This window comes from Eucyclogobius newberryi, unplaced genomic scaffold (genome assembly GCF_026437365.1).
Source record: "Eucyclogobius newberryi isolate DKJ021-1_F unplaced genomic scaffold, fEucNew1.0.hap1 SCAF_3, whole genome shotgun sequence".
Lineage (NCBI taxonomy): Eukaryota > Metazoa > Chordata > Actinopteri > Gobiiformes > Gobiidae > Eucyclogobius > Eucyclogobius newberryi.
In genome coordinates, this window is record NW_027315945.1 from 28,355,429 (window position 1) to 28,373,090 (window position 17,662).

The following is a 17,662-nucleotide window of genomic DNA, read 5'->3' on the forward strand; positions in this document are numbered from 1 at the left end:
TTCTGTTTGACCACCTGTGTTGCACTATATATGATGGTCCCTAACACATGTGCAGTGGTGGAGAGTACTGAAAATACATACAAGTACAGGTACATGGCTAAGAATGTTCTCAATTACTAGTAAGTACACTGCCAAAATTGTACTTAAATAAAAGCACAACATATGCATGAAAAAACACGTAAAAATAGTAACTGTATATTACTAACTTACTTTATTATGTAAAACTGAGCAATTACGGTTTAAAATATAATATTCTCTGAGCTTCGGCCAATCAGTGCAGACGGTTATGTGAGTTTATAGTATAGAGCAAATGGTGAGATGGCTGTGATTTGGGATGATTGGGAATTATACTCAATTAAGTGCAACTTCTCAAGAAAGAAGCTTCTTCTGAATATAGTGTCAAAATGTCTATGCATATGAATTTGCCCCAGAAAATGATGACTGACTCGCAACTTTTTTTACTTCATCTCCAGTGAGCGAGAATAGATGGGGAAAGAGATGCTGCATGGCAGAAACTGTCAACATAAATAAGCCAAAGGACGTCCATATGGTGAGGGCCGTATGGGCAGTAAGTACTGTGCTGTGTTGAGTTCTATGAGCCATATGTTTACTCAATTTTACTCAGAAGTAGCCCTTGATATGTCATGGTTTAAGATGTTTAGTTGTGTTTACACTTGGCTAGTACTGATTTAGTGAATGTAAATGTAAAACCAATCAAAGTTATGAGGTGGTACTTGGTGTAAAAAAATGGTATAAGGAAATGTCAAATTGTATTTATAATGCATACTTCTATTGAGATCCTCTTTAAGCATCAGCAAGTATTTATCAGCACATATTCATAACTCATAATCACCCAAATAAAAAGACATACTTTCTCCTGTTCCAGCTTGAATCATATGTATTTGTGTTTGAAGTTATAAGTGCACAAGTATTTTAAGAGACCGTGTAAAATGTACTTATGAAAAATCCTGTAAATAGTTTCAAATTTGATCTGTTTCCATCCCTTTTTGTAAAGCGGGTGAATTACTTTGTTCGGTGTTTAACTGGATGTCCAAAGTGTGAGCCAGAGCCATAAGTCTGAAGTTCCCAGTGTTGAATGTTCCATCTGTGAGACAAAGAACAGTCCACAGTCCCGTCATCACACAGATGATACATTCACAAGCCCCGTTCTCACATTATCTGGGCTGAAACTGTAATTATTTATACTACTTTGATGTTGTTTTAAGGCTATTGTTTCACATCTGATTCAAATTGAAATCCAAAACCTTCAACTTTAACACAGGTCATAAACAATGCCTTAGTTTTGGTCAATTATATGTATAAAAAAACAGTTATCAAAACACTGGAGTAAAAGCGCTTCTAGTACTAAAACAATATATTTAGGCCCGAGCGCCACAAGCTGGCGAGAGGCCTATTAATCTCGTAAGGCCGTGCAAAGCACGGCTGCGAAAGTGCGCACGTAATCGATAATGCACTCATTTGCGCTAAGTAAAGCAAAAACACAAAGTGGGCGGAGCCCACTAAAAATTAACGAAAGTCTTCTTCTTCTTCTTCTTCTTCTTCTTCTTCTTCTTCTTCTTCTTCTTCTTCTTCTTCTTCTTCTTCTTCTTCTTCTTCTTCTTCTTCTTCTTCTTCTTCTTCTTCTTCTTCTTCTTCTTCTCCTTCTCCTCCTCCTCCTCCTCCTCCTCCTCCTCCTCCTCCTCCTCCTCCTCCTCCTCCTCCTCCTCCTCCTCCTCCTCCTCCTCCTCCTCCTCCTCCTCCTCCTCCTCCTCCTCCTCCTCCAAAAATGCATTGAGAGATGGGAAAATATTATTACGGCAACGCCGTCCGCCCAACCAAATGTCGGCCATATTGCTTCAAAAATGGCTAAACATGACTTCGGAGTTCTTCCAAACGTCATACTTTTACGAACTCCTCCCAGGGCGTTGGCCCTGGGAGTTATTCAAATTACATTGATACCTCTCACGGTCTCTGTGCGGCGAAGCCGCAAACTGTAGCAAGAATTTCAGAAATCTCCCAAATTTAACATTTCTGCCGTTTGCGCAGATAAAGTCCGAATTGCATCAAATTAGAATCAGTTGTTAAACTCTTTGCCCTAAACCTACTTGAAGTGAAATAAATTAATTTGGAGCCACAGCGCCCCCTACAGATTTTATATGGAGGTTAAATATTTAGTTTTGCGAAATTATATGAAATTTGACACACAACTCAATTTTAGAATCCCCATCAAAAAAGTCAATGAGACCCATGTCATAATTGTTATGGCGTTGCCGTAACGATGACCGAAACCTTCCATGTTATTCCAATGGGGAAATCGCCATAACATGTTTACACTTTAGACTTTCACGAACTCCTCTTAGGGCGTTAGACATATTAACCTGAAATTTGGTGAGACTCATCTTCAGGGGTGGACCATCAAAAGTTATCCACATTTTTATTCAAAGAGTCACGGTGTCTGTGCGGCAAAGCCGCACATTTTGCCAAGAATTCAAAATAAAATTGCTTTTTGATGGTAAAACAAAGGGGAGAAGATGTGACAGCGTCACAGATTCAGCAGTAGATGTAATAAAAGGACAATTGGGGCGCGTTAGCGCCCCCTCCTCTTGCGGCGTGGCGAGGGCCGATCATTTCCGCTTGCGGCTATATTTTATACTTGCTTTTACAGAACACATATCACTCATACTTAATTAAATGTTTTATTTTATTTCTTTTAAATGATCTCATCCATGACAATAACTCAATTTTTTGGCTTTTACAAGAAATAAAGTACGTCACAGCCCTTTAACATAAACAATTACATTATATATTGCAAAAAAAAAAAAACATTCAAGCCAGTTTAAAAATTCCTGAGTGTTCAGAGATAGTACAACCTGCATGCATTTATTTATGTTTATACATTTACATTCAAAACCCCTGCAACTCTGTTTTTTAATGTTATAAAAATATATAAAATGATCTTAGAAAAAGAAAAGAACCTTTGATATTTGATTGAATATGTTGGCCTATTGTACCTACAGTTTTCAAATGCTCAGAACTAGCATAGATTAAATAATGTACTTATTTCTTGTGTTGGAAATGACCATATTTTGTGTAAACATCGTGTCTCAAATTCGGTATTTACACCTTTTCTGAGTAAAAAAATATGAAAAACATTATCAACACAGACTTGGGCCTTTTCCGCTGGGTTGGTGTACTACAGTTAGTGTACTTTGGCTCAGTCCGTGTGGAGTCTGTAGTGCAGCACGTAGTAGTCATGGACATACATCAGAACGGCGAAGGGCTGTCCGATGATCAGGGACATCCACACCGCCGCGTTGCCATAGTTACCGTGCAGAAAGTTGCCCACGAACCAGGCCAGTGGAAGCTGAGAGAGATTTAAGACAGGTCATTAGAAAAAAGGAGACATTAGAAGGTGAGCACGTACTGTAGGCTCTCATTTCTTAAAGGTTAAGCTTATTCATTAAGCAGTCTTTCTATCGCTGCGGAAAATACAAAAACAAAAACTTTAGAGCTGTACCAAAGTGTCAAACTACATTTTCCTTCCTTGACTAATGATAATTAAAACAAAATCATGGAACAACAATACAAAGGAGCATTTCTGACCCTTTTGAATCATCTTTAACAGAAAAAAACACTATAATTAAAACATAATCCTCTTGAAAAAGGCATAAAGCAAATGTATTTATTGACTCCTAGATTATAATGTAGTTTTAACACTTGTTTTTCTCTGTTGCTGTTAACATTGAACAGTTGATATGTAAAAGTGCAAGACAACCAAGGTCCGTATTGTACATTTAGAAGTTAAATATGCGAAAGTCTTTAGTGAAGAAATGTGTTTTATGTCGGTTTTCCTGTCACACTTACCTGAGCCATCATGCCCAGAAAGGCCCAAAGTCTGAACATCCTCAGAGGGACGCTCACCAGGTACTGAGGACACATGAAGAGGCCAGTTTATTCAGTTTGGACATAAATACAAACACGTCTGAAAGTGACGGACAATCATTTTATTTCTACTCTTACCTCGTGGAAGAAGGCTGACAGGAAGAAAACTGCTGACTGGCTGACTTTTTTGCTGAAGCCTCTTTTGAGCAAAGGCTTGTAAAAGTGACTGAAAAGAATTTATTAGAGTAAATGATTACAACCAGTTTTATGACAATATGTAGTGCACTTAAAACGGCAAAGTAATCATTTGTAGTTCGTTGTATGTTATGTTTGTGATTAGTCGATTACTCAAACGGTTAATTCTATTGGACATTGAGACGTTTGAAATACTTTATTGACCAAATAAATGTTGTAATACGACAGATAGAGAGAGACGATTTACAAATAAAATGTGTTATTGATCTGAAACATCTAACATCTGAAATAGTTTATTCGTTTTTGACATTTGGATGTAATAATACCAGTCATAGTTATAAAAAAGGGTATTTCTGTACGTGTTTTAGAGTCCAGACATTAAAATATGACTACAATCATTCATTTTGTAGCTGTAGCCGTAACTCTAACAATATTTAATTTGCTTTGTCTCGTATAATATAAATCCCGTCACTTCAGAGCGTGCAATTTGAATAGCGCTTTTGGAAACGCGATGAATCGACTTCCCAAATACACGAGTGTGCGTTGTTGTTTGCCGCTCGCCCGTTCTCCCGTCTCATAAACAGTAAAGCTCTTTGGGTGATGGAGGGACTCACCGTAAACACCACTTGTGAACGGGGATGTTCCAGTTCTGCCAGAAATAAGTCACTGTCTCCGCGTTCCTAAAACACAATCAGCAGAAGCAATATTGAAAACTTACAAGTGAGAATGAATAATAAATCTGATGCTGCCTGGTTGATGTCATGAAATCTCTGTGGACAAACAGCATTATTTAGTGTTGGCGCTATGCAGACTTTGTTACTTTCTGTTATAGTTGTATTTCTGTTATAGTCCTGGGTTATAATCCTGGTCTAGTCCTGGTCTATAATCCTGGTCTAGTCCTGGATTATAAACCTGGTCTAGTCCTGGTTTATAATCCAGGACTAGTCCTGGTTTATACTCCTGGTCTAGTCCTGGTTTATAATCCAGGTCTAGTCCTGGTTTATACTCCTGGTCTAGTCCTGGTTTATAATCCAGGTCTAGTCCTGTCTAGTCCTGGTTTATAATCCTGGTCTAGTCCTGGTCTATAATCCTGGTCTAGTCCTGGTCTATAATCCTGGTCTAGTCCTGGTCTATACTCCTGGTCTAGTCCTGGTTTATAATCCAGGTCTAGTCCTGTCTAGTCCTGGTTTATAATCCTGGTCTAGTCCTGGATTATAAACCTGGTCTAGTCCTGGTCTATAATCCTGGTCTAGTCCTGGTCTATACTCCTGGTCTAGTCCTGGTTTATAATCCTGGTCTAGTCCTGGATTATAAACCTGGTCTAGTCCTGGTTTATACTCCTGGTCTAGTCCTGGATTATAAACCTGGTCTAGTCCTGGTTTATAATCCTGGTCTAGTCCTGGTTTATAATCCTGGTCTAGTCCAGGTCTAGGTCCTGCTTTAGTCCCAATGTTGATGCGAGTAAGTGCCAAAGCAGATTTAGTTTATGTTCAGTAAATTATTTTACCAACTTTAGTTATATTTGTTTTTGCTAAACTAAACTCTTGGTATTTTGACATACATATTCTTTATTGCTCAGGTTATTTCTACTAGTTTCTTAATCCCCACTACACATGTTATGCTCTGACTTCATTTATTCATGTTAGTCCCATTTTCTAATATGCGTTTTATATTTTCCTGTTAGTGTTTAAATATATATACTCGAGTAACTATTGACTTGAGGAGTGAAACCGCATGAACAAAAGCTTGTTAGCCAATTAGACCCGACACTGACAGATAACCGTCCACAGTAACATTATGTCACACATCACTGTGCACCACGTGAAGTCAAGAGTATTGGAGAGTGTCATGATGTAACACATGTAGAAGGCGTGACTGTCTTTACATGTGGAAAGAGACATTGTACTGTTGTTATTGCCACAGTATTTGTCACTTTTAGACTTACTCCAAGTGGGAAGAGGAACAAAAACTTTTACTTTAGTGTAACGTATTACTTGAATAGAGGTAAATAAAGCACTGTCTGAAAATAACTCCAAGAAGTACAATTTCATTAAAAAGCTATTCAAATAAATAAACTTAATACTACCCATTTCTGATTGTACTGCATCTTTAAAGATCAAGATTGCTTTATTGGCTCTGAAATAAATGTATCCCAAATTTGTATCTTTTTATCTGGCAGTTAACTTAACTTTTTTTAATTCAGAAAGCTTGAGTTCATAAATCCGACCATATCTAAGAGGAATAAGACTGTATTAATGTGAATGAAAGTGAATGAAGGATTTCACTGTTGTTTGGTCATTATCTAAAATAAGATAATAATTGCTTGAAATAAGTTGTATTTATCATGTTTGTAGTGTATTTTGACTAGCTTAAAGTAAGATTGCCAATGGAACAAGCATAAAATATCTCAAAATAAGAAAATTAAGAGCATTTACCAACTTGAAATGAGAAAAACAATGCTACTACACTTGAAACAACAACAAAACGTACTTGTTCTATTGGCAAATCAAAATAATACAAGTTATATCCATCACTTTTCAACTTATCGTCTTATTCAAGAGTGTACACTCTTCCAGTGCGATGAATGACAATCAAACTGTGACGTTTCCGCCAACAACAATCGCAACACAAACGTTAGATATATTATGACATCCTTGACAGTAAACAGTATCTATTCCAGCACAATCTCCTTCAACAGGAGCAACACGGAGACGCCGACTTGACCCTGCTGAGATCTGCCAGTCACGTTTGCTCGAGTTTCAAACCCGCAAGGCTCTACTTTGTTACAGTAAAAAATGTGCGCGCTTTCATCCGAGACAGCGTTCCCGCACAGTCCGCTGCACACATCACAGCGCTCATAAACAACAGCGATGCCTACCACCAGTCGTTGTAAAACTGCCTGTCGCCGAAACGCAGCAGCTCAGCACTGAAGTTCAGGGATGAGTGGAAGAACCAGTAGAAAAACATGAGCCACATCAAGTGATTAGGCACCTGGAAGAAAAACAGATTCAGAAGTACAATATGATGCATTATCACTGTATGATGATCAGGGTTGGGCACTTTTCAACATTATTAATAAGTGACAAAGGAAGAAAATGTATCTACTGCTGGTGATGCAACAAATTACTATCGGAAATGTTCCGAGACAGCGCTAATGTCATTGAATATTGTATCTTGTGTTGTCTGGAGGGTCGTGGAATCAAAAGTATAGAAAACCAGACACTAATTGATACTAAAACTAGTATTTAAACTCATTTGAACATGTAACGATACAAAAAATTATAATAAATCACATAAACTGGACAAAGTTGGACCTTTCCTGGACAGTTTTGGAATTATTTTAGGCTTTAGCGGAACCAGTGTTAAGCCTCATGGAAATATAAAGAAAGGGCTATTATTTTGTGTTGAAAACTACAGTCTATTGTCCAAAAAACAAGCATCTTTTATCGTTTTGATATGGAAATCAAATATCAAGCCAATTCCTTAGGATCAAAATTAAGTTTGACATTTTAGTATCGTGACAAAACTAGACCAGAGAACCACCAAATCTTTAATCTTTATCAGAGCTAAATTAGGGTCTAAAATGAGACCTGGGATACAGTAGTTATTTACAATGATTAAGCCAAAGAAGGACAAAAACATGATTAGATTTGTCGTTAAAGAAACAAATACTAAAACTACAGAGGACTTCTGTCTTGAAAACAATTATCAATTTACATTTTTTGTAATCCATCAGAAGTGTGTTAAAACAAGCCTGTAAATGTCATGTACTGTTTAAGTGCTAAATAAGCGTCACGTTTCTTCATGTCATGCTTTTGTTGTGTTTGAACTCACTGCGAGTCGAAGAAGTCTCTCCATCATTCTGGAGAGGTCCATATCCTAGTAAACATTTAAGTTAGTCATGTTTAAGTGAGCGTACAAGTGAAACACTGCAGTTCATTTTACCTCTAGTGGCTTCATTGAGCTTTGTATAATAGGAATCATCCACTAGGAAAAAACATATAAACATTTAGAACTTTTAGTGTTTCAAGCTCATGGAATTGTACTACACTTACCTGTTGAGTGAGAGCAACGAGCAGCTGAGTGAAGAACAACTAAAACAAAAGGGAAATCAAGTAAGTCGGTCATTGAATATGTAAAATTGCCAACATAAAAAGAAACACGAATCAATATAATTTGCTTTCTTTACCATTTCAACCAGTCTCCTTACAAGAAAAGTCTTTCGAACTCTGGGAGAGCGTGGGAAGTTGAGTTCATAGCACAGAGTAGGGGCAAAGACATAGTAGTACATGTCTAAAAAAATAGAAACAAAACATTACAGAGAGCCACAGCCATGCGACATTAAAAAAGATCTGCTTTTCTTTACCTTTCATCGAGAGGTTTCCGGGGTAACACACTTTTGAGTCATCGCCGGAGAATCCAGAAGGGCCTTTGAAATAATGTGCAAAGCTTAACAATGTTGAAAACTGCAAAATTTCCAGTAATATTCATTCCTAAGCTCATATTTTACCGATGTGTTTTTATTTTGTAAATGTGTACCGTATATTTTGGACTATAAGTCACACCTTTTTTCATAGCTTTGGCCAGGATGCGCTTTATACTTATATTTACACTTATATACTCCGCAGCGACTTATATGTGATATTATTTGTTATTTTCACACTTGCAACAGCATTTCATACTCCAGTGTGACTTATATGTTTATTTCTTCTCTATTATGCATTTTTTGGCTGGTTCGACAGGTACTCCGGAAAATACTGTACATATAAAATCTTATCGGTGCCTGTATTATATTGGATTTTTCTCTATTTATGCTTTAATGCTTTGTACCATTTTCTTTTTATCATCATTCTCTCACAGAAATCCATGCAAACGTCTCTTGTTTTGAACTGCTGTACCTCCTTTCTACCATTAGATGTCACTATAACAGCGTGAGCAGGTGTGTGTGTGGCTGTGAAACACTTACAGGAGAGCGATCTGGACAGCTTTTTGGCTTTGGCGCTGCTCAAATCCCTGCACCACATGTTGACATCTCTATAGGAGTACAGCTTTAGGAAGAGGATGGTGTGGACGCCGAGAGCAAAGGACCCACCCACTGAAAACAGACAGCATCAGGACAACGTTATGATCTCCATCTGTCTTTCAATGGACTGGTCTTGAAATGAAGGCAGTTTAACAAGCACAGGAAAAAAGTGTGGCTGGCAAACAGTGTAAACTTATATTTTGACACTTTTTGAGATTCTTACTCTGGAAAACTTGTTGAGCAACCCATTTCCCAAGTAAAAAAAGTATTGTCTGACTGAATATCTTTGTCCAAAACGTGTTACGATGTGGCAGCAACAGCGACAGAACAGCTGAGTGGAGGTTAGTGCCGTTCTGACCATTTACCATCTGTTTCTTCTGGCGCGCTGAGGATCGGCGAAACGAGCGTCGAGACCCAGAAACCGAGTTTTATGTGTAAATAGTTCATCTGATCATTCTCCTCGTTATTGGTGATTTTGTGGTCAGTTTTGGGAGTTTAAACATGAAACTAACAAAGGTCCTGTGCAGCAGCTCCAGTGCATTTGATCCTGGTTTAGTTCTGATGTAGACATGGTTTGGTTTCCTGGTTTAGCCGCCAAATTTGAGATGTAGCATACAGTTTGAGAGAATATTGCAACTTTAACATCATTATGAATAGCACAGTTTTGCCCTGCTTCTTCATCTTTAACGCAGGAGCAATTTTTTAATAAGCTTTGTCATTCATAAACATGAGAGCTGCAATTAAAAAATGACACGTCTGTAATAAATAAAGTGTGTTAGTATTTATAATGACTCAAACCCATCATTTAACCCTCTCACATGTATAAAAATAGTACAAAAAAACAAGTTCTGTCTGGTCTCAAATAAGGTAGATACAATAAATATTGAGCCCCAACAAAATACTGTCCATCTGTCATTTAAAGTGGGGTCCGATTTGGCGGTCCGATTTGGATTTGTGATTTCATCTTGCTACAGTGGCCAATTACCAATATGAAAATAATAAATACACTGAATACATATCAAGGCCCAAATTGATGCGAAGATATTATTCTTTTGGCTTTATTCGACAGGACAGTTTAGTGTGAAATGGGAATGAAACTGAGGAAATTGTTATAGAGTGTCAGGTTTGAACTCACAACGCTGCGTCCCGCTCTACATGGGCATATGTGAAATCCCCTCCACCACGGGCGGCACCCTTTTGCTTTTTTTAAATGATTTTTCTGGCCTGAAGCCTTGGACAGGACAGTTACAGCGTGAAACGGGGCGAGGGCGAGGGCAGACATTTGGCATATGGTTTGTTTATTTGAACAGGGACAATGCACATTAATAAACATGTACATTATAGTCCCAGTAAAGTGTAAAATACCAGCAATAAGAGGACAAACTAGAAAAGAAATGTGGGCACAAACAGACTGGGGCACAGATACTAATATTCACGCTCACATTTCGCCCTGCTCTTATTTATAGAACAGTATGTAATATCTAATGTTAAATGAGCTTCAACTTTATCTGCAAACAGGCGTGTACTTTGCCAACAACACATTTATAGGAGTAACTGAGCGTCCGCCCCTTCCTGTAACGGCTAATCAAGATCCCGGGAGTGCATGACCCTTGGATGACCCCGGAGCGGGCACACGCCTCTTTCCCTGCGCCAACTGGAGGTAATCCAGTCGTCATGACCAACTGCTCCATTACCACTAACAGACTCTCATTATTGCTCGGATACGGGACGTCTCCAGCGAACCTCACAAACTAACGAGTCATTTTTTTGAAGGGCAACGAGACGAATGTCCAAGAAATCTGCCTTTTAATTATTTTATTGTCTGGGTTATTGCGCGCGTTAAACTGTGACCGACTGCGCCAAAGATAACTCCCGTGTTAGTCAACTATTTGTCATCTCCGTTTGGATCCATTAGCCTTCAGGTCAAAATGGAATACATAAAAAGGCTCTTTACCTGGGGTCACGGAGGGGACGGCTAAGACCACGGCCGCAGGGAAGGTTAACACGGCTGTCAGGTTCACGCAGTGCGCCGCGAGTCCAACACACTCACTGAAAGAGCCCTGAGGAGACGGAGTGTGGTTAGAATAAAACATAACATGCAAAACACTAACGCCTCTTGTAAAATAGTGTGATTTAGGCCAACTCTGGTATGGGAAAATGTGTAGTGTGTAGAGAAAGGTGGGCAATATTTCAAACTTGAGTCGATATTATTGGGAATGTTGTTTTGAAGGTATGCAACATTTAAATATCAAGTTTATTGTCGTAAAAAGAGAGATTTGCCAAGAAGAAGCAAGAAAAAACATTCTAATTAAGAAGTCAAGATGAAAAAATGGATGGATCGTTTTACAGGCATTTCACGTTTGTCTAATAATACATTTAAACACATTTCTGTTGGATTAACATAATATCGTCTGACTATTGATATCGTAAAATTAAAAAAAAAATGTGTTAAAAAAGTGTTATATTGCCCACCCCTTTTGTGTTAAACAAAGTACAAAAGCAAACAATAAAAACTAAAAAGAACCACCCTACGCAGTTTCACAATTTGCATTTCACTCTTTAACACTTCTAAGGACGCTCAGTTAAACTTTTAGCGTGAGAAATCATACATCATACACTCTCTGTGAGAGTTGAAAATTCTGCACATTCAAAAAGACTTGAGCTTCAGAGCTGTTAAGTTCAAAGGTGTAAACTCACTTTGGAGAGCTGTCTCTCAGTGTAGAGGGCCACTAGAATGAACACGTTGGACACTGAAAAGAGTAGAGAAATACAACTTTTAGTATATTTAGAAAGATCATGCTGTGGGAGTAAAAAAAGACTGATGATAATGTCGAATCAAATTATAATCTGATCCTGTGACAACCTGAAATTCAGGACATCTACTTCATCCCACCTTCTCTTCCCATTGGTCAGTTCTGTCATGTTCAAAGTGAGTGACAGGTTTATTCAACCAATAACAGTGAAGTAGGTTTTGGTGACACATCAACATAAAAGAATAAACGAAATAATTAAGATTCCTTTCTTTATATTGATTCATCTCAATTACATTTTCAGTTTTTCTTTTCAAAATATAAAAATAAAGAATGCTTTCAGTATCAGTATCAACTTTGTGAACATAAACAAGACCGACATTTAATTAGTACTAATTAGGGCTGCAACAAGTGAATAATCATCAACTAATTTGAGTAATCGGTCCACATGTAGGCTCCAAAACCAGCCATGAGCTACAAAACTAGATTTTATGACTCATCTTTATGCTATAAAACAATGTGTACATTTAGTGCTTTTGTCTGTACATATAATTCATCAGAATGTCCCCACGTTCATCTGGGTCTAATTTAGTAAAAATCTCGTATTCACCAGCTGTGCGATCCAAACAACTAATCAATAAATTCAATTAATCTCTAGACTAATCACTAAGCAAAATACTCGTTAGTTGCAGCACTAGCGCGTGGAAGTGGAGCTTGTACACTGGAGAGGAAACGCCAGTGAAGCTGATGAGATGGGCGTGGAATGGGAGTGGCTTCAGGTAAGATGGAAACTAGTGGAACTTCTGGAAACCCTTAGAAACGCTATGGAGGTTTCTGGATACCGTGCAATGGGAGTGGCCACAGGTAAGATGGAAACTACTGGAACTTCTGGAAACCCTTAGAAACGCTGTGGAGGTTTCTGGATACCGTGGAATGGGAGTGGCTTCAGGTAAGATGGAAACTACTGGAACTTCTGGAAACTCCTAGAAACGCAATGGTGGTTTCTGGAAACCGTGGAATGGGAGTGGCCACAGGTAAGATTGGAAACTACTGTAACTTCTGGAAACCTCTAGAAGCGCTATGGAGGTTTCTGGATACCGTGGAATGGGAGTGGCCACAGGGAAGATGGAAACTACTGGAACTTCTGGAAACCCTTAGAAACGCTATGGAGGTTTCTGGATACCGTGCAATGGGAGTGGCCACAGGGAAGATGGAAACTACTGGAACTTCTGGAAACCTCTTGAAGCGCTATGGAGGTTTCTGGATACCGTGGAATGGGAGTAGTCACAGGGAAGACGGAAACTACTGGAACTTCTGGAAACCTCTAGAAACGCTATGGAGGTTTCTGGATACCGTGGAATGGGAGTGGCCACAGGGAAGATGGAAACTACTGGAACTTCTGGAAACCCTTAGAAACGCTATGGAGGTTTCTGGATACCGTGGAATGGGAGTGGCTTCAGGTAAGATGGAAACTACTGGAACTTCTGGAAACCTCTAGAAGCGCTGTGGAGGTTTCTGGATACCGTGGAATGGGAGTGGCTTCAGGTAAGATGGAAACTACTGGAACTTCTGGAAACCTCTAGAAGCGCTATGGAGGTTTCTGGATACCGTGCAATGGGAGTGGCCACAGGGAAGACGGAAACTACTGGAACTTCTGGAAACCTCTAGAAACACTATAGAGGTTTCTGGATACCGTTGAATGGGAGTGGCCACAGGTAAGACGGAAACTACTGGAACTTCTGGTAACAAAGACTAACAGGTGACAAGAGACAAATCTTCTTTCACTCTTTATTTCCTCCATCAGACCAGAAGGTGACTGCAGTCGAAACATGACAAACTAACATTGGTCTGATAGAGGAGATAAATGTATTTAATCAGTGACATTTAACACAACAAACAACAAAACTACACGCTTTTACTGACAGGATTGGCTGTGGATCTCTCTATTCAGAAGACTCAAACTGATCATTGACGATTAGATTAAACGTGACTGAATCTCTTATGAATTGTCCAGCCAAAAAAGTTGATTGCAAAAGATAAGCTAAATAAAAATACAAATAAGTGAACAAGAAATGTAACATAAAACAATGGCCAAGGCTATAAAAAAAAACTGGTATATTATATTTAGCAGGTTTTTTGTGTTTGTTTTTTGGCCACCTTACTACGCAGCAAAAACGTCTCACACGGCACGCTCTGTTCATATTTACACAAACATGTCACATTTATTTGTGTAAATTCCTCCTCAGACCCTTTCTGCTGTAACTCTACACAGTGTGAGCTTCCTTGTGATTTTAACAACACCTGATGAAACCAAATGAGGCAGCGCTAACACAACAAATGTGTCACACACACACACACACACACACACACACACACACACACACACACACACACACACACACACACACACACACACACACACACACACACACACACACACACACACACACACACACACACACACACACACACACACACACACACACACACACACACACACACACACTTTTCTGGGAGAGGGTCCGCCACCTGCTTGGCACTGTAGCTTTGCCTGAAATATTCCATAGTATAGCTTTACACCTATATATTTCCATGGAGACAAGCAGGGGACAGCACTAGGCCAAATTACAGTTTATATCTGTGGAGAGGGGAGAACGCTCAGGGTACAAATGCATGTTTTGAGCAATAAAAATGCATGGATTTAAAAAAGTAAAGTACAAAATAGATTCTAATGTTTCTGCACTTTTTTAGGTAATTGTACAGTTCCTTCCACATTTGTCAACATTAAAGACAAACTTTAGGTTATTTCCGTTGGATTACTAGAATATCACTGTCCCAAAAAAAATCTCAAGATACTGTATTATTTTTGTCATTATCAGCCATCCATAAACACTGCTTTTTATCTAAATCAAATAACTTTTAGTTTACAAATGTTTCCTTCATCTCCTGGTTTATGTTTGAGTGATTTGCATAATAAGTTAGCATAGATAAATTCTGTTTGTTTCCAGGTTTGAGAAAACAACTTGCAGTGACATAATTTTGAAAAACTACAAAATGTGACACATTTTCCAGAGCTTGTGAACAATAACGTGTTAATCTTGTTTAGGAGTTTGACTTTCAACAATAAAGGATGAGTGTGACTAAAACAAGTTGTTGCTTGTGACTTAAAGCTTCAGAACAGCAGGAATAAACTCAACTCAGTTCTAATGAAGCCAGTTATTTATTACTTAAGTCAGATTGTGTTAAAACAAAGCTCATATTAAAGTCTAACTTGAGTAACAGAGCTTCAGTTAGCTTCACAGCCACAGCTAATGTTGTTGTGTGAAAAGTATGTGTTGAATAAAGCTGACCAGTCCAGAGAGCTCCTTCTTGTGTAGCCCTCAGTGAAAGTACAGTAACTCTGATGCATGTTACTGCAGTGGCTCTGAGCTGTCCTTTGGGGACGAGCTGCTTTATTGTCCACTCCTGTAAACACTCTCACACTCCACCTGACTTAAACACCATCACTCTCCACTCTGTTAGATCAACGCTTCGTTTCATTTTTTCTGGACTAAACTGTCTCGTCTGAAAGTCGTCCCTTTGCCTCGTGCCGGTGTCTTCTCTCTGGACTACTGTGGCAGCAGTAGTATTTGCAGTATTTGCAGTATATAGGGCAGGTGATTGTGCCTCCAGAGACTGCAGGAGCTGCATTACTGCAGACTTTCACTGTGATACACCATAAAGGTAAGCACTTACTGAAGTAAACACAGAACAACTTTGAATATTCCAATTTCAGCAAGAAATCAGGGTTCTTCTGTAAAGAGTCTGTCCAGTTAAGTTTTAATATAGTGTATTTCACCATGGTTGAACAAAACTAAACTAAACTGTTTCAAAAGAACTCACCAATCACAAGACAAGCAGCTGGCCAGCTATAAGGATCCTTCAGGAATAAAGACACCACCTGAATGGGATCTACCAGAATTCCATGCCTGAAACATGGAAAACACGATGACATAAAATCAAAGTAAATGTATTGAAATACTTTTTAGTCCATACCTAAGTAGATTTTCTAAAAAGAGGCGCGCATTACTTAAAACCTGTAAAAGAAAAAGAGATGAGTTAAGATTTGTTTTGTTTCACTACCATAATACTTTGTCACGGGAATCCACTGAAACAGCATCATGGAGGGCAGAACGGGGGGCATCACGGGGGGCATCACGGGGGGCATCACGGGGGGCAGCACGGAGGGCAGCACGGGGGGCATCACGGGGGGCAGCACGGAGGGCAGCACGGAGGGCAGCACGGAGGGCAGCACGGGGGGCATCACGGGGGGCAGCACGGAGGGCAGCACGGGGGGCATCACGGGGGGCATCACGGGGGGCAGCACGGGGGGCAGCACGGGGGGCATCACGGAGGGCAGCACGGGGGGCAGCAGCCTATATTCTGTTAAACATTCCAGTGTCTCACCAGCATCACCACACACCAGTTGAGGACTCCTCTGTAGTTGTTGTAGCCACTGGCAGAACTAAGCAGAGACTCCTGTGCCCGGTGACAGCTACAAGGAATACAAAAGGTACACGTGGTTACACAATTCACAAATTTACTACTTCTAATAAGAGATGGATTAAAAAGAGCGTCATAAATGTGTCAATGATTGTTACCATAATTAAGCCTGACTCAGTGTTACAAATAGGCCGCCTCTTTGATATGGCACAGTTCTGTTTGCGGACAGAAGTGTGTATCATGAGTGTGAATGGGAGAGTAACCTCAGATGACCACCTCACATGACCTCACATGACCTCAGATGACCACCTCACATGACCTCAGATGACCACACTGAAGCTGAGGTCTTTCAGGGCCACGTACACAAAAGACCTAAGGTGAAAGCAGAGCCCAGCATGATTCTACCTGAGCATGTCGTCGCTGGCTTTGACGTTCCTCCCTTTGTGTTTGTCACTTTTGCCCTCTAATCGCGTTGCGTCCTCCGGTGATCCACGCTTCTTCTTTCCCGGGCTGTCTCCGCTCTGTCCCCGGGAGCTCAGACGCGCCGCCACAGAGCCTCCGTTCCCCGGCTGGAGACTCGATCCGCGTCCCGCCGCGAAGGTCGCTCTTCTCCTGCGCGTGACCCCGGCTACACCCGGATCCGCCATGCTTAAGTGAGCTAAGGTTACTGGGGCTGAATCGAACTCTGTCACGACATGTCTTGTAGTGAAGTCTGTTGCTCCACACGGGGAAGTGGGCGGACACGGACGGTCCCCGCGCGGCTCGTGGGGCAAGTCCGCCCAGAGTTCAGATTTCCGCAGTGCGCGCTCCGCTCGTGACGCCACAAGAGGAACAACCGCGCGGCCTCTGCAGGAAGAAGAGGGCATAATACATTCATGGAAGAGGGAAGAAGAGGGCATGATACATCCATGGAAGAGGGAAGAAGAGGGCATAATACATTCATGGAAGAGGGAAGAAGAGGGCATGATACATCCATGGAAGAGGGAAGAAGAGGGCATAATACATTCATGGAAGAGGGAAGAAGAGGGCATGATACATCCATGGAAGAGGGAAGAAGAGGGCATGATACATCCATGGAAGAGGGAAGAAGAGGGCATAATACATTCATGGAAGAGGGAAGAAGAGGGCATGATACATCCATGGAAGAGGGAAGAAGAGGGCATAATACATTCATGGAAGAGGGAAGAAGAGGGCATGATACATCCATGGAAGAGGGAAGAAGAGGGCATGATACATCCATGGAAGAGGGAAGAAGAGGGCATGATACATCCATGGAAGAGGGAAGAAGAGGGCATAATACATCCATGGAAGAGGGAAGAAGAGGGCATGA

General features: G+C 40.2%; 1 protein-coding gene across 1 annotated transcript; it reads right to left on the bottom strand.

Annotated features, from left to right (window-relative positions):
• Window positions 1–2,803: 2,803 nt before the first annotated feature.
• On the bottom strand, window positions 2,804–17,078 carry dgat1b (diacylglycerol O-acyltransferase 1b). Its single transcript, XM_072461030.1, has 17 exons — window positions 16,738–17,078; window positions 16,297–16,384; window positions 15,886–15,926; window positions 15,733–15,818; window positions 11,798–11,850; window positions 11,055–11,160; window positions 9,044–9,172; window positions 8,444–8,506; window positions 8,267–8,370; window positions 8,133–8,171; window positions 8,023–8,064; window positions 7,912–7,956; window positions 6,956–7,068; window positions 4,692–4,757; window positions 4,021–4,108; window positions 3,865–3,927; window positions 2,804–3,364 (listed from the first exon to the last, which is right to left on the bottom strand). Exons 1-17 carry the CDS (start codon window positions 16,977–16,979, stop codon window positions 3,215–3,217), a joined length of 1,518 nt encoding a protein of 505 aa, XP_072317131.1. The 5' UTR covers window positions 16,980–17,078; the 3' UTR covers window positions 2,804–3,214.
• Window positions 17,079–17,662: the final 584 nt, after the last annotated feature.